Genomic DNA, 20839 nt, shown 5'->3' on the forward strand with positions numbered 1-20839 from the left:
TGGGCAGATTGTCGCCCCGCAGAAGGGGTGATTAGTCGCCAGACGACTAAATCTCCCTGAATCTGCTTTAAACCCTTATATGAAACACTAAGATATGACTTTTATTTGCTATCCATGAAAGTACATTTAAGTAAATATTTTATACAAAAACTACCAGCAAATATAAGCATGCAAATTATATTTCTCATTCTAATTACCTTTCATAAAAGCTGATGCAATTTGTATTGCCCCTCAAGGTAAAATAATGACTATGAATGTATGTACATTTAATTGATTTGCAATCTAGCAATATAATTATGAATCTAAACTAATTATTAATCATAATTATGAGAACAAAATTACTTAGCCCAGAGAGTTAAATCAATGGAAAACTGTGGTTATTTCATTTGACAAGATAAGACACTTTGCTTTGTATTAAATACCCCTATAGAAAATACAACCTTCCAGTTGTTTTGCAAAGATCTATTTCTTTCCAGTGTAAAGGGGTCATACACCCAAAAACAGTTTTTTGCACAGTAAAGAACGAAAAACAGTCTAAAGGTGGCCATACACGGAGAGATCCGCTCGTTTGGCGATGTCGCCAAATGAGCGGATCTCTCTCCGATTTGGAGAGGTGGGCAATATCAGGCTGATCCGATCGTGGGCTCTAGGGCCCAACGATCGGATCCTAATGAACGGAACAGGCGGTCGGATCGCTGGACCGCATCAACGAACAGATGCAGCCGCGATCCAACGGGATTTTTAGTCCCATCCGATCGAGATCTGGCCGACTTTCCAGATCTCGATCGGGGAAGCCCGTCAGGGGCCCCCATACACGGGCCAATAAGCTGCTGACTTGGTCTGTCGGCAGCTTTTATCGGCCCGTGTATGGCCACCTTTAGCAACATTCCAATATTCAAACAATAAAAGATTTACAGAAAGGCAGATTGTTCAATTCATCTTCGGTAAACATAATTTAATAACATAATTTCTATGTAATACAAGCTTAATTGCAGGAAATTGCTGCAAGTAATGTTTTTTTTCAAAAGTTTAGGCAAGAGGAAGACATTTTTGGGTGATTTAACATTGACAAAACTCCTGGAAATAACAGTTTGGCTCCTGTCAAATGACCTAACCTGCTAGAAAACCAGTACACTTCATTGGTCAGTAGGTCCCTACAGACATAATACATTTTTAGTTTAAATGAATGATATCAATTTCAAAGGCTTATGTGCAAGCATGTGGTGTACCATCAACCTAAACAACAGCAACTTAAAATACTTATATACTGCAAGCCTCTTTAGTATAGATGAACCTCAATATTAAATAAACAGAATTTACACTTATCTACAAATTACATTCACCCTTGTCCACTGAAAACCTAGGGTCTACTGTAAAAGGGCCTTCCATAAACATAAAGAGAATGTATCTTCACTTCCATAGGGACCCTGCTTTCATGTTTCAATATTTGTGCACTCCACTCTAATATCTAATCCTGGTCTACGGCTATATGTAGACAGTATAATAAAGCTTAATTAGCACAGTTTTCCTTGCAGTTTCTCTATATCCTCCCAGCTGCAGCTTCCTAATATATCATTACGCTGCTGCTGAAGCAAATAATAATTGTTTACCTTACCTAATTGACATTATCTTTCAGTGTTATGTAGACACATTTTCTCTAATTTCCCAAATGAACAAAGTAAAGCTCCACATCAGAGGTTCTCACAATTTTTCCACTATGATCTCACATGCTTTCTGTCTTTGAACCCCTAAAGACTTCACACACAAATAGCTTTACAGGTGGTTGCACATTGCTTACATACAGTATCTATTAATGTTAAATACCATCATAGAAAAATGAATAACCAGAACAGTAAAACTACAAACTAGAGAGCATTTTATCGAGGGTCTATCAGGAAGCATCAGTAACATTTTTCTTACTTCTGCTACATCTTCCTCAGCACATTTGTCTCATTGTGCACACTCATTTGGGACACTCTCCCAATATTAAAAGAAATTCTGAAAATGTTTCCTTTTCTCACTACACAAACTTTTTCAGCCCCTGATCCCAATAATTAAGCCTCTACATCTCTCATTACACCAAAAATATCAGCCTCTGTATATCTTTTCTCTAATAAGTTAAGACTACATAAATTAACTTCTGCTCCAACCCACCAAATAAATCAAAGAATTCATAATTGTATGAACAGTGTTTGTGACACTGGTCACAATGGGACTAAAGTATAAGGGGATTATTTATAAAAGTTCAAATGGAAAATGAATGTCTTACTATTAAATTCAAATTTTTAGTGGAAAAAAACACCAAAATTTTCGAGATTTCTTATACCACGAGGCTTCAAAAAGTCAGAATCCGAAAATACTTCAATACTCCAAATTCGCCAGCATGACGTTATTTCGTTACTTCGCCGATTTACTAACGGGCGCTGGCGTAAATTCGCTAGCGAAGTGGACCTACTATATCGCTACTTCACACCCTTACGCCAGGCGAAGTTGAGCTATGGCGAAGGAACGTAACTATGCTAATTCACTAACTTGCGGATTTTACTGAAGGTTAACTCTTGCGCCAGACTTGCCTTCGCCAACTGAGACCAGGCAAAGTGCAATAGAGTAGATTGCTTCAAAAAATGCTGAAATTATATTCTATGTCCCAAAAAACGCTGGCGTCTTTTCCTTTTTAAGGGTGATAGGCTGAAAAAGATCGTACATTTTTTTGGGGGTACCCTCCTTCCCCCCTACATTTTCTAACATATGGCACCTAAACTATACAGTGGGCACATGTATAGGGCAAAATAACTATTTTATTTTATGAAGCTTTCCCAGCTTGTGTAGTGTAATGTATTTGCTGCTACATATACGTCCATTCAACTTTAACTTGGCGCCAAATGCAAATTAGGCATCGCTAGAGTAACTTTGCTTTGCTTGACGAATTAACGCTAGCGCAAATTTGCTAGTGTTCGCCTTCCTGATCGCAACTTCGGATTTTAGTGAATTAGCGGCGCCCTGGCGAAGTGCGGCGAAGGCGTCGCTAGCGCATTTTCGCTGCTTTGCATCCTCCCTGCATCCTCCCTTTGCAAATGCCCCATAAGATTTAATCTGTTTTGTAACAGTGGTTCCTAAAACTTTGTGAGCCCTTGAATGAATTTTCAAAATTTCAGCATAAACATGACCTAAAACAAGATCTGTTGTTCACCCAAGACAACGCAAAATAATTCAAGACCAAGCACAAAATATGCTGCTTGTCTCAAATAAAGGGAATTGCAGTTTAAAAAGCACTTTGGGTTTTGATCATTTGTCTGCTTTATGAATTGCACAGGGGTTGGAGTGGATGAAAGGAACCTGAAACAATGAACTCAAGGCCTGGAAACATTGCTGTATGCACAGCATTGCTGTTCAGTGTTCTTTTTTTTTTATAATTGCAGGTTTATTATTTATTACTCAAAGTACACACATGCTTTTCTCATAATTTACATATACAAAGCACATATGATCATAATGGACATTTATATAACCCTTTAACCAAAGAGAAAAGAAGAAGAAAAAAAAATAAATACAGAAACAAGATTGCAAAAACTTAAAGGAATAAGAGTGAGCTTAAGGTAGTAAATGGTCTATAAGGTAACTTGCACTGATTGGTATCAAATCTCGACAAGTATTAGTATACAGTACTCTGTGTTACTGTGGTTGAAGACGGTTTGGGGTATACCTTTACGTATGTTGCAGGGGGTGCCATGGATTTCCATATTTGGGCACATTTAGTTTTTGTCTCTGGTGTCCTTGCCGCCATTCTCTCCATATCTTCTCTGAGATTTAATTGTTGGATTAGGCAATGTATGTTAGGGGTTACTTTGTGTTTCCAGGATTTTGCTATCAAGGTAGCCGCTGAGTTAAATATATGAAATAATAACTTTTTATTATTGTATGAGAATTTTTCAGGGTAGACTTGCAGGAGTTGTATTTGAGGCTGGCAAGGAAGTATGCAATATAAACTTTTCTGCAATAGATCAAATACTTGAATCCAGAATGGCTGAACTGTGGGAATTGCCACCAATTTCTCCACATCCTCTCCAGCACTGTGGGGAATACTGGGGATTAATTTTTGCGAAACGTTTTGGAGTGAGATACCAGCGGTGTGTAATTTGATGTGTTTCAACATGGTGGCTTCTTTGGGAGCTGAAAGGTTTCTTTGCCATTGTTGAGGAGTGAACTGCATCTGAAGGTCCTCTTCCCATTTTTGCATATAAGGAAATTTAAGTCCTCCGTTAGTTGGAGTTGTTGTCTATAGCAATCTTAGATGATTGCCTTACCGTCCCATGCTTTACTGCAGAGATGTTCGATTCTTGTCTTTTGTTTCATGGTTTTCACATTCGGGAGATAGGATTGCAGGAGATTATTTGGAGATAAGTATAATACTGAGTTCTTGGAAGCTCAAACTGTTCAACTAAGTCTTCAAACCGCTGCAGGGAGGATGCAAAGTACAGCTGTCCGATAGTGGTGATTCCCCTGGCATCCCCAACTTGAAGATTGATATTCGGAATTAAATACCGCAGTGCTATGACAGGAGTCATTGGTGATGGAAAGGTTATTAATTTGAGTTTTTTTACCATAATGTCCCATAAACATAGCAAATCCTGTATTGTCGGTAGCAAGTTCATGTTAGGATGTCTGTACCGTTTAGAGAGCCAAGTTTCTAAGACCTGGTGGAGAATGTAAACGTATTACCACTTCTAACATTGTTACAAAATAATACATTTTTATATTGGGAAACCCCAGCCCACCTGAGCTTTTTGGTATTTGTGCACAGCTGAATGCAATTCATGAGGGCTTGTTTGCCCAAATTAATCTATTTATTGCTGTTCAGTGTTCTGATGGTGAACTCATGAACACTGAGATTAATTAAAACAAGGGAGGGCACAGATTCTGTGAGTGTTACACTCCCTGCTCATGGTGTGTGATCTTAGCTGGTCCACCACTCCTGGGGAAGATTAACAATGGTGTTTAATGAAGCACCAATTGAAACACAATGGAGAATCTGCTTTGGTAAACCACAAGTTGTGGTGCATGTTATTTCATACATTAGTTAATGTGGTGAATACCTTCAAATGAAACTGTTGAATTAAATGCAGGTTACTAGCAATTCCAGGTTTCCCTTGATTCAGTGTGATCACTAACACACAGGGGGTTATTTATTAAAACTTGATTTTTTCTAGTCAAGTTTTTTATGTGAAAAATTTTTTTTTAGAGGTTTATTATGCCCTGAAGCTACTGAAAGGGCAAAAAAAATATTAGTAAATTAGCCAAATTAGTGGATGGGAATATGGTCGGGTTTGTTTTAATGAAAAAGTGAGAAAAACAACCCCCTAAAGTATCACAGCTTGCTGGGTATGCCCATAATTCAAAGGACTATGAGTCAGTTTAAAGTTTGTAAAAATTGTCTATAACCCATCACCTATTTTCACTGAGTTTATTCTTGCTACAAGATTAACACCACTTGCATGTTTACTGAAGTGCAATGAGACAAATTTGCCTTGCAGTAAGTGCCATTAATTACGCAAGCGTTGCAGTTCCTGCAACGCTTGCAAGTAAATGAACTGTTAGCACTTACATTAGTAAATAAGGCCCCTGAACTAAAGAAGAAACTGCCTAAGTGATGAGAAAAAAGACTAGCAGTCTAGTAGTTCCTAGCCTAGAGGATAGCCCCATAAATTAATGCATCCCATAACATTTTTTTTTTGCTCTGTGCACAGGTAACATTAATAATACAAACGAAAGCCTTTTAAATGGCTATTCCATATTTCTGTATCAATACAGAGAGGTTTGGGGCATGCCTGTATACTTAGCAACAAATTAAAATAGCGTTTTCATTGGGCACCTAAAAAGTGAATATTCTAGAAATGTTGTTAACATAATGGAGGCAACTCCTGGCTCATTCTTGTCTTTAGAAATCATTCTAAAGGTGGCCATACACGGGCCGATAAAAGCTGCCGACAGACTGTGTCGGCAGCTTATTGGCCCGTGTATGGGGGGCCTCCGACGGGCTTCCCCGATCGAGATCTGGCCGAAAGTCGGCCAGATCTCGATCGGATGGGACAGAAAATCCCGTCGGATCGCGGCCGCATCTGTTCGTTGATGCGGTCCCGCGATCCGACCGCCCGTTTGCCGAATGCTAGGATCCGATCGTTGGGCCCTAGGGCCCACGATCGGATCTGCCCGATATTGCCCACCTCAAGGTGGGCATATCGGAGGGAGATCCGCTCGTTTGGCGACATCGCCAAACGAGCGGATCTATCCATGTATGGCCACCTTAAGGCAACTGGAACCTAGGCACATTACCTGTGTTAACAGGATAAAAATGTTTTTATTTTTCAATTTACTAAATTTGTTGCAATAGGGTCCATTTCCTTATGCCATGTGATGCAGAACTCATTTGGTGCTAAACATTACACACCCATTTGCAGATAATTTCAGGAGCTATTCAGTGAACAGAACCAGTAATCTAGGCCATTACTGTCACGCTGGAGTGATGAACAGATAAAAGCTGTAAAATCGCAATTTAAGCAAACAAAATTAAAAACAAGTCCTTTTGGTTCAGTTAGATCACACCACTGAGCATGTGATCACATAATTTGTTTTTGTTTTGTGTGTCTAAGCTTGATGGCACATGGGCTCTCTAGTACCCAAACTACATTCTAGTCCAGTGTCCTGAAAGCTTGATCAGTTTAATATGTTCATAAAAGTGGATGGCCATCTGCAACCACTACGGTTGCCACCTGGCTGATATTTACTAGCTTGGCAGTTAAAAATAAAGCTTGCTGCTAATTTTATTAATAAGAAAGAAAAATAAAAACATCGGAAGGCAGGCAGATCTTACAGCAGGGGTCCCCAATTTTTTTTACTTGTGAGCCACATTCAAATAGTAAGTAGGAGAGCAACATGAGCATGCAAAAATTTCCTGAGGGTGCCAAGTATGGGGTATGATTAGCTATTGGTAGCCTGTATGTAGACTGACAGCCTACAGAAAGCTTTGTTTGGCAGTATCCCTGGTTTTTATGCAATTATACCGTAACTTGCCTAGTCTAAAATTCAAAAATAAGCATCTGCTTTGAATCCACTGGGAGCCAATGGTTGGGGTTCATGGTTTTACAGTATGCAGGTGAGAGTGTACCCTTCACACATGTTCTAATTCACTACTCTCTGTGTATTACCAGTTTAAGGGATCTATTCATTGCTTACATAAAATACCTCTGAGCAAAGCACGCATGTATGTTTTGCATCCATGTGAATGTGACATCTATTTTGCTCAGGAAATGCAATTCATTCACATTTTTGTTTTTTGGCTAGGATGGGTGATATACTTTTGCTTTCCATTAATGAACATAATATGGATTACTGGGGTTTACGGAGACAAGCATGTCAGCTTAAGCATGGTATGTCAGCTTAAGCATGGTCAATGTACATGTCAGGCAGCATTTGAAATATAACTTTTCCAACAATTTTTTTTTTTTTTTTAAATGAAGGTATAGTGTGCATTTAATATATCCATTTTTTAAGATGCTTTTTGCAAGGTTTTCTTAAAGGAGAAGGAAAGCTACTGAAGCAGTTTATTGCCAATAGATTAGCCACAATAGTACAAGCTATAACACTATATTTATTCTGCAGAATGCTTTACCATACCTGAGTAAACATCTCTAGACATTGTCTCTGTTTGTTTAGGATAGCAGCTGCCATATTGGCTTGGTGTAACCTCACTTCCTGCCTGAGTCTCTCCCTGCTCACTCATAGCTCTGGGCTCAGATTACAGCAGGGAGGGGAGGAGGGAGGAAGAGAGGAGCAAACTGAGCATGCTCAAGCCCTAGCGGTTTAAGCTGAAAACAGGAAGTCTGATACAGAAGCCCATGAGTACACAATAGAAGGAAAGAAATGCTGTGTTTTTTTTGACAGAGGACTCAGAGCAGCATTACTTTGAGGGTTTACTGATATTTATATAGACCTTTCTAATAAAGCTTACTTAATTTTAGCCTTTCCTTCTTCTTTAACCGTAATTAACCTTGGATTTCTATAAAATCCTGTAATACTGAGCTACAGAGTGAAAAGTCTTGGGTCAGGGGCTGGATGGGTTGATATAGTTCTGCTGGGGTGTATGGAGTACTGTCTGGCTGCAGGGGTTATTGGAGGGCGGGGGCTGATTGAAATTGCAAAAGGGTGGGGTCTGAAAAAAAATGAATTGAGTAGCTGTTGGTATGGAATTCATCTAACATTGGGTTCTTATTTAGAGGGAGAGCTATAGGGCTGAATGTAGTTAAAAAAAAGTTCAACTTTAAAGGACCAACATCACAAAAAAAATTGTGTATTTCTGTTACCCTGCACTACCAACAGAATCTTTTCTTTAGCCCGTAGTTTAGTTAATGTATGTGACCAAAAAAATGTTTTGTTAAGTCTAGGATATTAACTGTCATTGCAGTCATATACACTTTAGCCTCCCCAAACAAAAAAAAATCACCATCTGCCTATGCCAATAAATCTTACAAAGAGGGATAAGTGTCCACAGTGTACAGAGTGGTCTATAAAACATTACAAAGGTTATCAACTAAAATAAGCAGGAGTCCAATCCCTACATGGCATGACCAAATATTTTTCAACCTGTGTTATATTTATATACACACACAGTAAATACCTTTTACTAAGGCAGCTAACTGGAAATTATGGTTGTCATGTTGAAACATGGACTCCAATAAAACACAAATATTAGCTTCCTGGGAACATATTCTGACGTGCATTGTTTTCAAAGGCAACGATAAAGGTAAGGGAGATTGCAGAGAATTATGTTTTCTATTCTGTTAAGTACCGCAGGCCTCAAAAGGTCATTTATATGTCGTGTTCACTATTTTCCTGTAGCATAAATTTGAGCAAATACTGATAAAGCAGTGCATTCCATAATTTGATACATGTCACCAGAAGCGCCATATGAGCTTCTTTCATCATAAGTCTTATCCTCTTAGCAAGTAACCACAGTCCAGTATATAAATGTCACTAAGGCAAAATAAAAGGCAAAGAGACATGGGCATATAATGATAGGACACAAATTACCACAACTGCAAATTATTGTGGGAATAAATAAATTAATACAGACCTAAATATTGTTACAGTGGATCATGGTGACCCACCATAAAAACTTTGGGGGTTTGTTTAGTATATATTCTAAAAAATAATTTCTGGGTGTTAGAAGCAGTGCGGAGCTCTAAAACCCTGCTGAATAAAAAATCTCTATAAATGTATAAAACATTGTGCAACAATTAACACAATTCAAATGAATAGTCCGATTACTGATATTGAAAACCTCTTTGTTCAACACTAGAGCGTTTCAGTGTTTATAGCAATCTGACAGGATTGTTCATAAATTGACCTCTGAAATTCAATTTCATGGCAAACTTTACCTTCAGTTCACTTTTCAGTTCAGAAAATGTTACTTGCTGGTTAGGATCCCACTATGGGACCTTTTATACAAACTTTTTCATCTTTTTGCACCCCTGACTGTTGTGATAGCATGAGGGGAATTGGTTTTGTGAACAAAAATGGTTGTCCACCCCACTTTTTGCACTGACATCCAGGGAATACGAGTCCATTAGGATGCTTTTGTTTGTTAATTTATTGTAAGATCACTGTTTGTTATAGAATTATTGTAAGGACCTATGTAAATTGCTGGAACTATATAATAACAAGGTGATTTATGAGCAAGCTTATATTTCACAGTCTGTGTTATAGGCTAACAAATGTGTTTAGAAAATTATAAGTTTTCTGATCATAAGGCACAAGGTTACAAAATGTTAAGTCATGGAGCACCAAGGTAGCTTCTAATGGTAGGGGGCACATTATTTCTTATAGTACATAATTTTCACTGAATTATGTGACACTACATACAATATAAGTATAAGTCAGCTCAAAGTCACATGACAACATTAAAGCCACCTTAGAAACATCCTTAGAATGTAGAAACATCTACAACAGGAGATACATTAGGATACACATTTTAATGAGTTACGTGACATAAACAATGTCAATAAAAACTGATTACAACTGATGACATCACTAAGCATTTTAGGAGGATATATTTTATAGGATATTCATCACTCTTGTGCAATATAAGGATACATTTCTGACCTGGACCCACGGCTAAATGGTTGCCATATTCCAAACCCTTTTACAGAAAGGATTTGCAAGCAGTGCTTACTACCTAAGGTCTGTGTCTCACACACATACAAACAAAAACAAGGTCTATTTTTTTCAGAAGCCAATTAACTTTCCTGTATTTCGAGTATGGGAGAAAACCAAACAAACCAGCAATACCACTGTGCGAGTTCCAAATTTCATCAAAAAATGTATAAGCCTTATAATTTAGTACATGCAGTTTATGGTATAGTTGTCTGTGGCTCTATAGCTGTTGATCTGCATCCTCATAGGAGCCCCAATACCATTAGAGGTCCACAGTGTTGATGACTATGGTACAGGGAAGCACTTGCATATCTGCACTGTTTCCATAACTTTGAATGCCATTTGTCTTATTCCAAAAAAGAAAACAAATTCTGATTTCAGGGACTGAACTGTCACAGAATAAATCTGGCATCTTAATAAGCTGAATAATGTAAAAAATGGTATGTTAAGCACAATTTTTATAGAAGTGTAATGATAACCATATTTTTTACTTTTTCCAGTGTAATTGTTATTTTAATTTGCTTTGTAGTTAGAACTTCAAGCAACATAATATAAATCTGGGATACTGATTTTATGTTTTCAAGAAACACCATGACAGTGCTGCTGTGATGGGATATTTATTGATACAATATATCCTAATACCCAGGTCTGTCATGGTAACTATATATTTTTACACCAGGAGCGCTATAAAAAAATCCAGCAATTTACTGATTCAAAGTTGCAAAAATATTAAACTACAGAGGGAGGCAGATTTGATACTTTTGTAACCATACTGTTTCTATAATATTCTGGGTATAGGTGTAACTGAATGAACCACACCCAAGTAGCTTTAATTTAAAAACAACAACAAAACATAGCTTTAAATTTTGTAACAATATCCTTCCAAGCTAAAGACAGAAATGGAAATTGTTACACAGACCTGTCCCCAGATAACTGGTTACTAGGTCGATTATCTAACATGATTTAACAATTTATCCCTGGCCTATATTTAGCAAGAAAGGTACACTCACCCCCTGCAGAAGTAATTAAATCCGGCAACAGACAGATGAAAGCCAGTCAAGTCCCTGGAACAGTTTTAGGGCTCTTACACATGGGTGTTTTTTAAACTCATGCTGAGTACAAAAACACATATATTGCGTTTAAACACGTCCTTTAACTCAACTGAGTGCACTTTTTTCCATTCCAAATGCAACCCTCTATTCTATTGATAGCCAAACAACCATCAAGCACAAGAAAGTGCAATGCACTGAAACACAAACGGAGTAAAACGCAACTCAGAACACTCCTGAGTACAACCAGGCAGAATATTATGGACACAATTAGTGAATCTGTTTATTTGCACTCAAACCTGTGTTTCAACACACAGAAAAAAACACCCGTGTGAGAGCCCTTATACACACTGGACTTCGGGATGAACTGCTCAGTATTTTCATTATAATCTGAGGAATTTTTCATTACAAACTGAAGAATCATGGGCATATTAACATTTTAATACATTTGAATTATTAAGGTGTTTTAGCCATTTTTATTATACATCATTTAACCCCAATCTTCAGGGCTGTCCCCCTGCCCCGGGGGGCATGGTGTAGTTGCGGGGGATTCAGCCCAAAGCTCAGTTATGGTGAGATTTAAACACTAAGGGGCCTATATATTATTATGCTGTGTAAAACAAAATTCGCAGAAAAAACTGTGTAAAAAAAGTGGCGTAAAATAAGTGGCAAATTTACCAATGTGTGTGGTTTTTTTACACCATGCAAACGCCACATTGCCCTGTTATTTTACACTTCTTCAGACCTCTGTAAGGAACTTCCGGCAGAAGTTGCTCCAAGAAAAAGAACATAAAAAAAATTAGACCATTTTTACAACATTTTTTACACAGAGATGCACAGGCAAAATTTACAAGTCCAACTCACGGGATGCACAGGGGAGAACTGAAAAAAGGCAATCAGGCACCTTTCACAGATTGGAGGGACTATACGAGAATGAGCACATAGAGAGCTGGGTGCATAAATGCTGCCAATCACCATTTTGTTTTGCCCTATACATTCATGATAATGCAAAACACTTATAATATTCAATTGATATTATTAAGTATGCCTAATGGACTTGAAAGCATTTATTTCAAGGCCCGAACTCGACGGTGCAATCTCTTCCAAACAGACGCACTGAGAGGAAACACAGGTGACCAGTTGGAGGGGCTGAATATAATGTAAGTTATAAAAACATCGCACCTACAAACTACATGCATCCGACACAACATGACTGTCGAATGTGAATGCAGCAAGGTGTGTCTTCATCCGACAGTCATGTTGTGTGTAGTTTGTAGGTGCGATGTTTCTAACATCTCTTGCACATCCTAGCAAACATTTGATTCTTCAAACATGGAAGATAGGGACTCCTATATTTTATGAGAACAAACTGCTAAAATACAAGTTCTTTTCCAAGCAAAAAGGAACATTAAATTATGATACTAATGTGTTTTTTCAAGAAGTTTTCCACCAAAACATTTATTTTTAAATTTACAATACAAAAAAACCCTTAAGAATGGAGCATGATGTGGATGCTTTTTTTCTTTGACCTTTAACAGTGAGATATATAGGGAATAAAGTACCCCCTTTTGTAAAATATAAGGATATTATAAGTTACCGAGGAGTTTCATGACCATATAAAAACACGAGGCCGAAGGCCGAGTGTTTTTATACAGGGCATGAAACTCCGAGGTTACTTCTAATATCCTCATATTTTGCAACAGGGGGTACTTTATTTAATATAATACACAAGTTTTAGTGAGTCATGTGACAGAAATGACATCACTACTCACCGTTTATAACTGATGACATCAGAACTCACCGTTTATAAGGATATAATTTACAAGATATTCATGGCTTTTGTGTATTATATAGTGAATAAAGTACCCCCTTTTGTAAAATATAGGGATATTATAAGATACCGAGGAGTTTCATGACCATATTCGGCCGAGTGTTTTTATACAGGTCATGGAACTGCGAGGTAACTTCTAATATCCTCATATTTTACAACTGGGGGTACTTTATTTATTATAATACACAAATTTCAATGAGTCGTGACAGAAATGACATCAGAACTCACCGTTTATAACTGATGACATCAGAACTCACCGTTTATAAGGATATAATTTACAGGATATTCATGGCTTTTGTGTATTATAAGTGCATACTGTACGGTGACACTTTCCCTAAATGCCTATGTTTACATGGTTAACTATATGTTGTTTAAAGTCACTTAACCTACTTACATAGTAAGAGCACTCTGAAGAAATTGCTGCCTGTGATTATACATAAACAGATGTTAAAGACCAGTCATTTTATAAGGTTAATTAAAACATATCAGTTAGACTGAATACACAAAGTGTAAACATATCAAGTTCCTGAGATAATCTCTTACAAAATCCCCATGTGTAATTTATAAATAAACAGGAATTTAGATTGCAAATACATCACTATATTTTACTGATCTGACTGATACAACTCTGACATATGCAAATAACTTTGTAGGTTGTACATGTAACATTTCAGCTGACACAGTAAACCTGGGAAAAACTGGAGGTGGAAGGTGATGTTCTGCCAAGGATTACCGATAGCCCCTTTATATAGCAGTGTAATAACTTAAAAAAAAACATAATGTAGATCTGTGCAGACTTTAGAATCATTCGGATTTAGAAGAAGAGTGATACAATCACCTGGTTTGACTGATTTAAACAATACTGCCTGGGCATGTTAATCACCTTGGAGGTCAGCAGAGAAAAAACATTCTAAGACATGACAGGATCACAGTTCACCTGCCCCAATTTAAACAATAGCCTTTGGGCATCACTGTGTATTGTCCATCTTAAAGTATGTCTGTTCAGCTTGCTCACTGGTCAATTGGATATCTTCGAAAGCGGTGTAAAATAAAGAGTGCATTTATAAAGCTCAGGTTGTTATCATTACAAGTGATTTAACACCATGTATCACATTCATGTAAAAGAAGCTCTCAATTCTCTCTTAATTAGGAGTATGTCTCTTAACAATAAAATAATGCCACTATTTAAAATCACCTCAGATAGGACATAGCCTGTTGAAATCAATGGGTCAAGTTCAAGAAGAGAAGATCTACTGGCAGGACCGCCATCAGAAATCGCAGGGCCCCATACAACAACATTTCCTGGGCCCCCTGGGCTGCGTACACTGCAAACCCCACCTACAGGTCCGCCCTCCCCACCACACAGTAAAACAACAAAAAAAATATTGATGGCTAGGGTTCCCACATGTTAATATATAATAAAAAGATGGCTGCCCTGTCTACTGGCATAAAAAGTTTTTACATGACCCACCGCTTCCTTTTCGCCAGAAATGTATATTTCTCATACACCAGAATGATGGTATGGTTTTTATATTCCTGCCAATATGCTCCACAACCCTTTACTTATTACCAAATAAACCTAAAGGGGTCACCCAGACATAAAAAAAACTGTATAATAAAAGTCCTTTTTAAATTAAACATGAAATCCAAATTCTTTTTCTTTATTAAAGCATTCGTAGTTGTACTCATTTACTTTCACTTTTCATTCAGAACTTACTAGATCTAGTCACTGCACTCCCCACATTCCCCCTCTCTCTTTACCATTTAATTGTTTAATTGTATAATCAGTGCATGGGGATGGACATCAGGTCCTCCATTCTGGTGCATAAACAAGATTCAAGACCCCTATTCTCATCTTCACGGAATAACACAGCAGGCAGAAGACTCAGCAGCTATAAGGAGGTTTAGGGCAGAACTGCTGGCAATCCACACTATAATTTTAATTGTTTTATTTTAATATCTGTGTGTAAAAAACACATCTTTACACAGGTTTGGGCCCTCATAACTTCTTGTTTCACACTGTTTCTCCAGTGTTCCCGAATTTATTCATTTTAAATATAAATATCATCTCCTGGCAGCTTAATGTAATAGATTTAATTTTCCTTGGTACTGTAACAGGATACTGCAAATGCATTTGAGGGGATACATTTTAGGAATAGCTCCTAAAAGACTAGACCCCACCCTGGTAACACTTGTGCATCCCTGCTGCACACCTATGATTCTAATTGCTGGTACTTTAATACAATAAGAAGCACTTAAAGTATATAGGAATACAATAAAGTTTTTAAGGATGTAATGCAGGTACAGGTATGGGACCTGTTATCCAGAATGCTTGGGACCTGGGGTTTTCTGGATAACAGATGTTTTTGTAATTTGGATCTTCATAAAACAATTCTACTAGAAAATCATGTAAACAATAAATAAACCCAATAGGTTGGTTTTGCTTTGAGTAAGGATTAATTATACCTTAGTTTGGATCAAGTACAGGCATGGAACCAGAATGCGCAAGACCTGGGGTTTTCCAGATAATGGATCTTTCCGTAATTTGGATCTTCATACCTTAAGGGCTCTTACTCACTGGCGTTCTGACCTGCGCTCCCCTGCGTTCCGTTTTTTGGCGATCAGCCGCAGGGGAGCGCAGGAATAGACGCATGTCATTATTTCAAATGGGGCTGTACTCACTCAGGCACGTGTAGGCGCCGAACGCAGGTTGAGACGCAACATGCTGCATTTTTCCTGCGTTCGTCGCCTACATTCGCCTGAGTGAGTACAGACCCATTTGAAATAATGACATGCGTCTATTCCTGCGCTCCCCTGCGACTGAACGCCAAAAAACGGAGCGCAGGTCAGAACGCCAGTGAGTAAGAGCCCTAAGTCTACTAGAAAATCATGTAAACATTAAATAAACCCAATAAGCTGATTTGGCTTTCAATAATGATTAATTATATCTTAGTTTGGGTCAAGTAAAGGGACTGGTTTATTATTAAGAGAAGAAGGAAATGGATTTGGATTATTTGATTATAATGGAATCTATGGCAGACACTCTTTCCATAATACAGAGCTTTCTGCATAACGGATCCCATACCTGTACAAGGTATTGTTTTATTATTACAGAGAAAAAATCATTTTAAAAATGTAGATTATTTGGATAAAATTGAGTCTATGGGAGATGGCCTTACGTAATTAGAAGCTTTCTGGATAATGGGTTTCCAGATAACTGATCCCATGCCTGACAGGTATATTAAGTAACTTATTATGCATAAGGCAACATATAGTTATGCATGGTAGTGGTAAAGGCTATACTGAGCTACACTGACAAAGAACTCTCTTCTTTGTTGTTTCCAATGAGGCTAAAAACAAGTCTTGCTGACTTGCTTAATTCCAACTACAAATGACAGCTTTCTGCAGAGAGAGGAGAGAGAGAGAAAAGAACTGGCAATTTGATATTCCCTCTAAAACTTTTTATGACATACAAATAAAGCAGTCACAGTAGTGCCAGCATTCTGAAAGAAAAAGCATATGATTCAATGAATCTTATAGACTCTCAAGGCCATTGTGTATATCTGTAAATATTACAACAACTTATTTGACACTGCTTCATTTTTAATACAATGAAAATGTAATCATTAACAATGCCCTAATATATTTTATATATATCATGTTATAAAACTCCAGAGATGATGCTGAGAAATGTTTCAACTTAATGTTGCAAAATTGTAACAGTTTAGAGTCTGCGCCTGAATTACTGAGCTGTCAGACTGAAACACTAGAGACAGGAACATTTAACTTTAAACTTAGATTTTGGAAAAACAGTAAAAAATAAATAATGGTGAGTAATTGAAAAAAGTCTATTTATGGGGAACAATCTAAAAACAACTGAATTGAAAAAAGTGTTTGGAAGGTGAACAACCCCTTTAAAGGCGTTTCTGCAAAGTCCTACCAAGGTGGTAGAGCTCTGCAAAAAAAAAAAGATTTTTGCCAATGTTAGTTTCCTAAAAAAAATCTCATTCATTTCTGCTACTTCCACTGCTGATGCCTCTTCTCAATACATCCAGGAAGTATTGACATAGAAGCAAAGCAACCTCTCATTCTGCAAGTACTGGGTCCCGATGTTCAGCACCAGTTCAGCTGGTGGAGGGAAGCCAAGAGTTTAGAGGTGGTTATGTAATAAAAGACACAACATTAGCCCAGGTGCAGTAACCCATAGCAAACAATTATTGGTTTCTATGGCTTAATGCATCTGGGCAAACTTTGCAGGTACATTGCCTATCCTTTTATTGGGCAAATGTAATAAAAGGAGCAATGTTTGATACTGGTCTAATCACCTATATACAGTAATTATTTACTGTTCGCCTGTTTTAAAGCAAACATCTTATTGGTTGCTATGGGTTACGGTACCAGGGCAAACTTAGTGCCTTTCATTACATATGGGCATTTAATGTCTTACCAACATAGCTCTGGAAAAGGACAATAAGGGCAGGTATAATGTACTTGTATAATGTAAAGTACAGCATATACTTTCCTTCCTACAGGGAATGCTGCAGGCATCTTTACAACATCCACTACAACCAATGGGCAGTAATCAAGTCTTTCCTTTAACATATCCTTATTCTATTACTTGTCTAGGAATAAAATATGCATAATTCTTCAACTGATTATTTATACCAAGATTTTTTCAGTGAATAGCTTCCCCTCTAAACAGTCACTAGATTATACACTAGTCTGGATCCTATTAATGCACTCACAGCCTGCTTTGCAACCCCTTAACCATGGATGTACTCAGGATTTTAACCTGAATAATGAATTTGCAAAGCTCCAGCTATTTTATTAAAATTAAGAAAATATATCTTACAAAATTATACACAATCCAGCAGTACACAAATGTTTTACCAACAGATATATGAAATGAAGAGAGGAACAAAAAGCGTTTTTTATGAACTGTCATGTTAGTATGTTTAATACATATATTCTTATAAGACAGCATTTCCAGAACGAATCTTAGCCCACCCTTTGCAGTATTTTATCATATGCGACCTGCACAAAGGTCATATAATAAAACAGTCCTTAACAACAATGCCTAGGTTTGTGTATTAGACACATCTAACTTCCATTCACCCACTGGAAATCACTGTGCCTGATAAGAGCACATAACTGTAGGCAAAAGGAGAATGGTTATACTATATGGTACTTGGAGCTCAAGGCTGAAATAGCCAAGCAATACAAATGGCATCCATTTCCTGCTATACCACCTATAATTACTAGAGGGCACTGTACAGTTGTTCCCTTTGCTACACTCAGTAAAGGTGGCCATACATGGATAGATCCGCTCGTTTGGCGATGTCGCCAAACGAGCGGATCTCCCTCCGATATGCCCACCTTGAGGTGGGCAATATCGGGCAGATCCGATCGTGGGCCCTAGGGCCCAACGATCGGATCCTAGCATTCGGCAAACGGGCAGTCGGATCGCGGGACCGCATCAACGAACAGATGCGGCCGCGATCCGACGGGATTTTCTGTCCCATCCGATCGAGATCTGGCCGACTTTCGGCCAGATCTCGATCGGGGAAGCCCGTCGGGGGCCTCCTTACACGGGCCAATAAGCTGCCGACACAGTCTGTCGGCAGCTTTTATCGGCCCGTGTATGGCCACCTTAAGTCAGATCTTTGTGTGTAAACCATATGAGGGAAGTAAAATTTATATGCACACACTCATACGTACAATTGTGAAATCCTAAATGCATCTTTTTAGGCTGTGATCCCCAAACAGTGGCTAGTGAGAAACATGTTGTTCACCAACCCCTTGGATGTAGCTCTCCGTGGCCTCAAAGCAGGTGCTTATTTTTAAACTCCAGGCTTGGAGGCAAGTTTTGGTTGCATAAAAAACAGGTGTACTGCCAAGTAGAACCTCCTGTAGGCTGCCAGTCCCCATAGGGGCATCCAAATAGCCAAACACAGCCCTCATCTGGCATCCCCAGGGACTTGTTTCAAGATTTTGTTGCTCCCCACCTATTTTTACATTTGAATGCGGCTCAAGGGTAAAAAAGGTTGGGGTCCCCTGTTTAAGCAAATGGAATCTGACTGACAGGACCTTGTGCTAGGCTGAAGTATATACTGCATGAATAGAATAATGGCTGGAGTATATATATATATATATATATATATATATATATATATATATATATATATATATATATATATATATATGGCACCGATTCACTGATTGTATAATAGGTAGGGTATATGTGACACGAGTATGTACATGACATGGAATGTATAATGGCTTCGGTATATATAGCATGAAATTTATAATGGTGGTATATTTATATATATATATATATATATATATATATATATATATATATATATATATATAAATGACATGGATTGCATAATGTCTGAAGTATATATATGACAGTGATTCGCTGATTTTATAATAGCTAGGGTATATGTATAATAGCTGGAGTAAATATATGACATGGATTGTATAATGACTGGAGTATGTATACAAATACATCATGACCTGGAGTGTATCATGGATGGAGTATATGTATGACATGGATTGTATAATAACTAGAGTATATATGAAGTAGAGCTGGCAGCAGAACAACATGCCAAATGACATGGAATCTCTCTTTAACACTTCAGTCTTAGCCCCTTGGCAGGAGAATGGAAAATGTCACAGGACACAGAAGTAGGTGATGCCTACACACTAATCCTGCTCTCCTCACACGCAGACGTGACTAGCACAATAATAAGTGAGCTGCCCTCTCGCTTCTATTTAGCCGGGCATTTCCCGAATAAAGGCAAAGTGGGGACCGTAGGCAGCGTTACCACGGCGCCTGATCATTGTAGGACACAGGAAAATGCAATTAGCACTGATTGCTTTCATTTAAAATAGCAAGCTTTTCCCGAAACCTTTTAATTGACACGATTTAATCACCCCAAAGCCTCTTCCAGCTACAGCCTACACTGACCAGTTCTTATTTTTGCGCAGTAAACACGACTCGGGAGATGCAGAAACACTGGACAGAAAAAAAGGGGAGGCGAGACCCGACAGAGGGACAACAAATTCGCTTATTAATTATCATCTATAAAACTGTCTTTCAGCTTTCTGCTGCTTCCCTCAGTGCCTGGGACAAGAGGGCCGGCGGGCACACTCGGATCAGACTCACCCAGAAGACGAAAGAGTAGATAATAAGCAGCGTTTTCAGACACGTTATAACTGGCTTGGTCTCCATTCTCCTTGATGCCATGCTACTGAGATCCGGTAGCCGGGTGTTACTGTTGCCGCTCACAGCCCCTCCTGCCTGCAGTTTATCCCCAATCCGCAAGAGGAGGGAAAAAATAGGCAAAGGAAAGAGCCTGTCTCTCAAGCACGTCAGGCCCCGCCCCTTATGCAGATAAGGCAGGAGCCGGACACTCCTCTGTTCCACAGCAGGGCAGATGGCAGAGCTGCTTAGGGTGGCAGGTGCCTGGGTTTAGTATGGAATCTGGGAGAAATGCCACAGCAAGGTGCATGAGTGAACTCCCCTCCCATTCTGCTGTGCCTTCTACATTCCAAAAACGTATGTGTGAATTCATTTGGTCCCTGACAAATATTCTCTTCAGAGTGGCAGTTGTGGAATCCTGCTACATAAGGGCTGGGTGCTTTTCATTGCACTACAGAGATGTGCCAGTAATTATAGGATAGTTACTATGAATTTCTTTTCTGCCCTGGCGCAGATACCCGAGCTGAGTAAGAGATTCTAAACGAT

The 20839-nt window shown here is 38.4% G+C and overlaps 1 protein-coding gene across 1 annotated transcript in view; it reads right to left on the minus strand.

Annotated features, from left to right (window-relative positions):
- Positions 1–20412, minus strand: part of tspan7.S (tetraspanin 7 S homeolog) — a 75232-nt gene extending 54820 nt beyond the window's left edge. Inside the window, exon 1 of the mRNA XM_018249228.2 lies at positions 20258–20412. Coding sequence (XP_018104717.1) covers positions 20258–20338 — 81 coding nt within the window. The 5' untranslated portion in view covers positions 20339–20412. The remainder of the gene's footprint in view (positions 1–20257) is intronic.
- Between the last annotated feature and the right edge of the window lie 427 nt (positions 20413–20839).

Source organism: Xenopus laevis, chromosome 2S, assembly GCF_017654675.1.
Source record: "Xenopus laevis strain J_2021 chromosome 2S, Xenopus_laevis_v10.1, whole genome shotgun sequence".
Classification (NCBI taxonomy): domain Eukaryota; kingdom Metazoa; phylum Chordata; class Amphibia; order Anura; family Pipidae; genus Xenopus; species Xenopus laevis.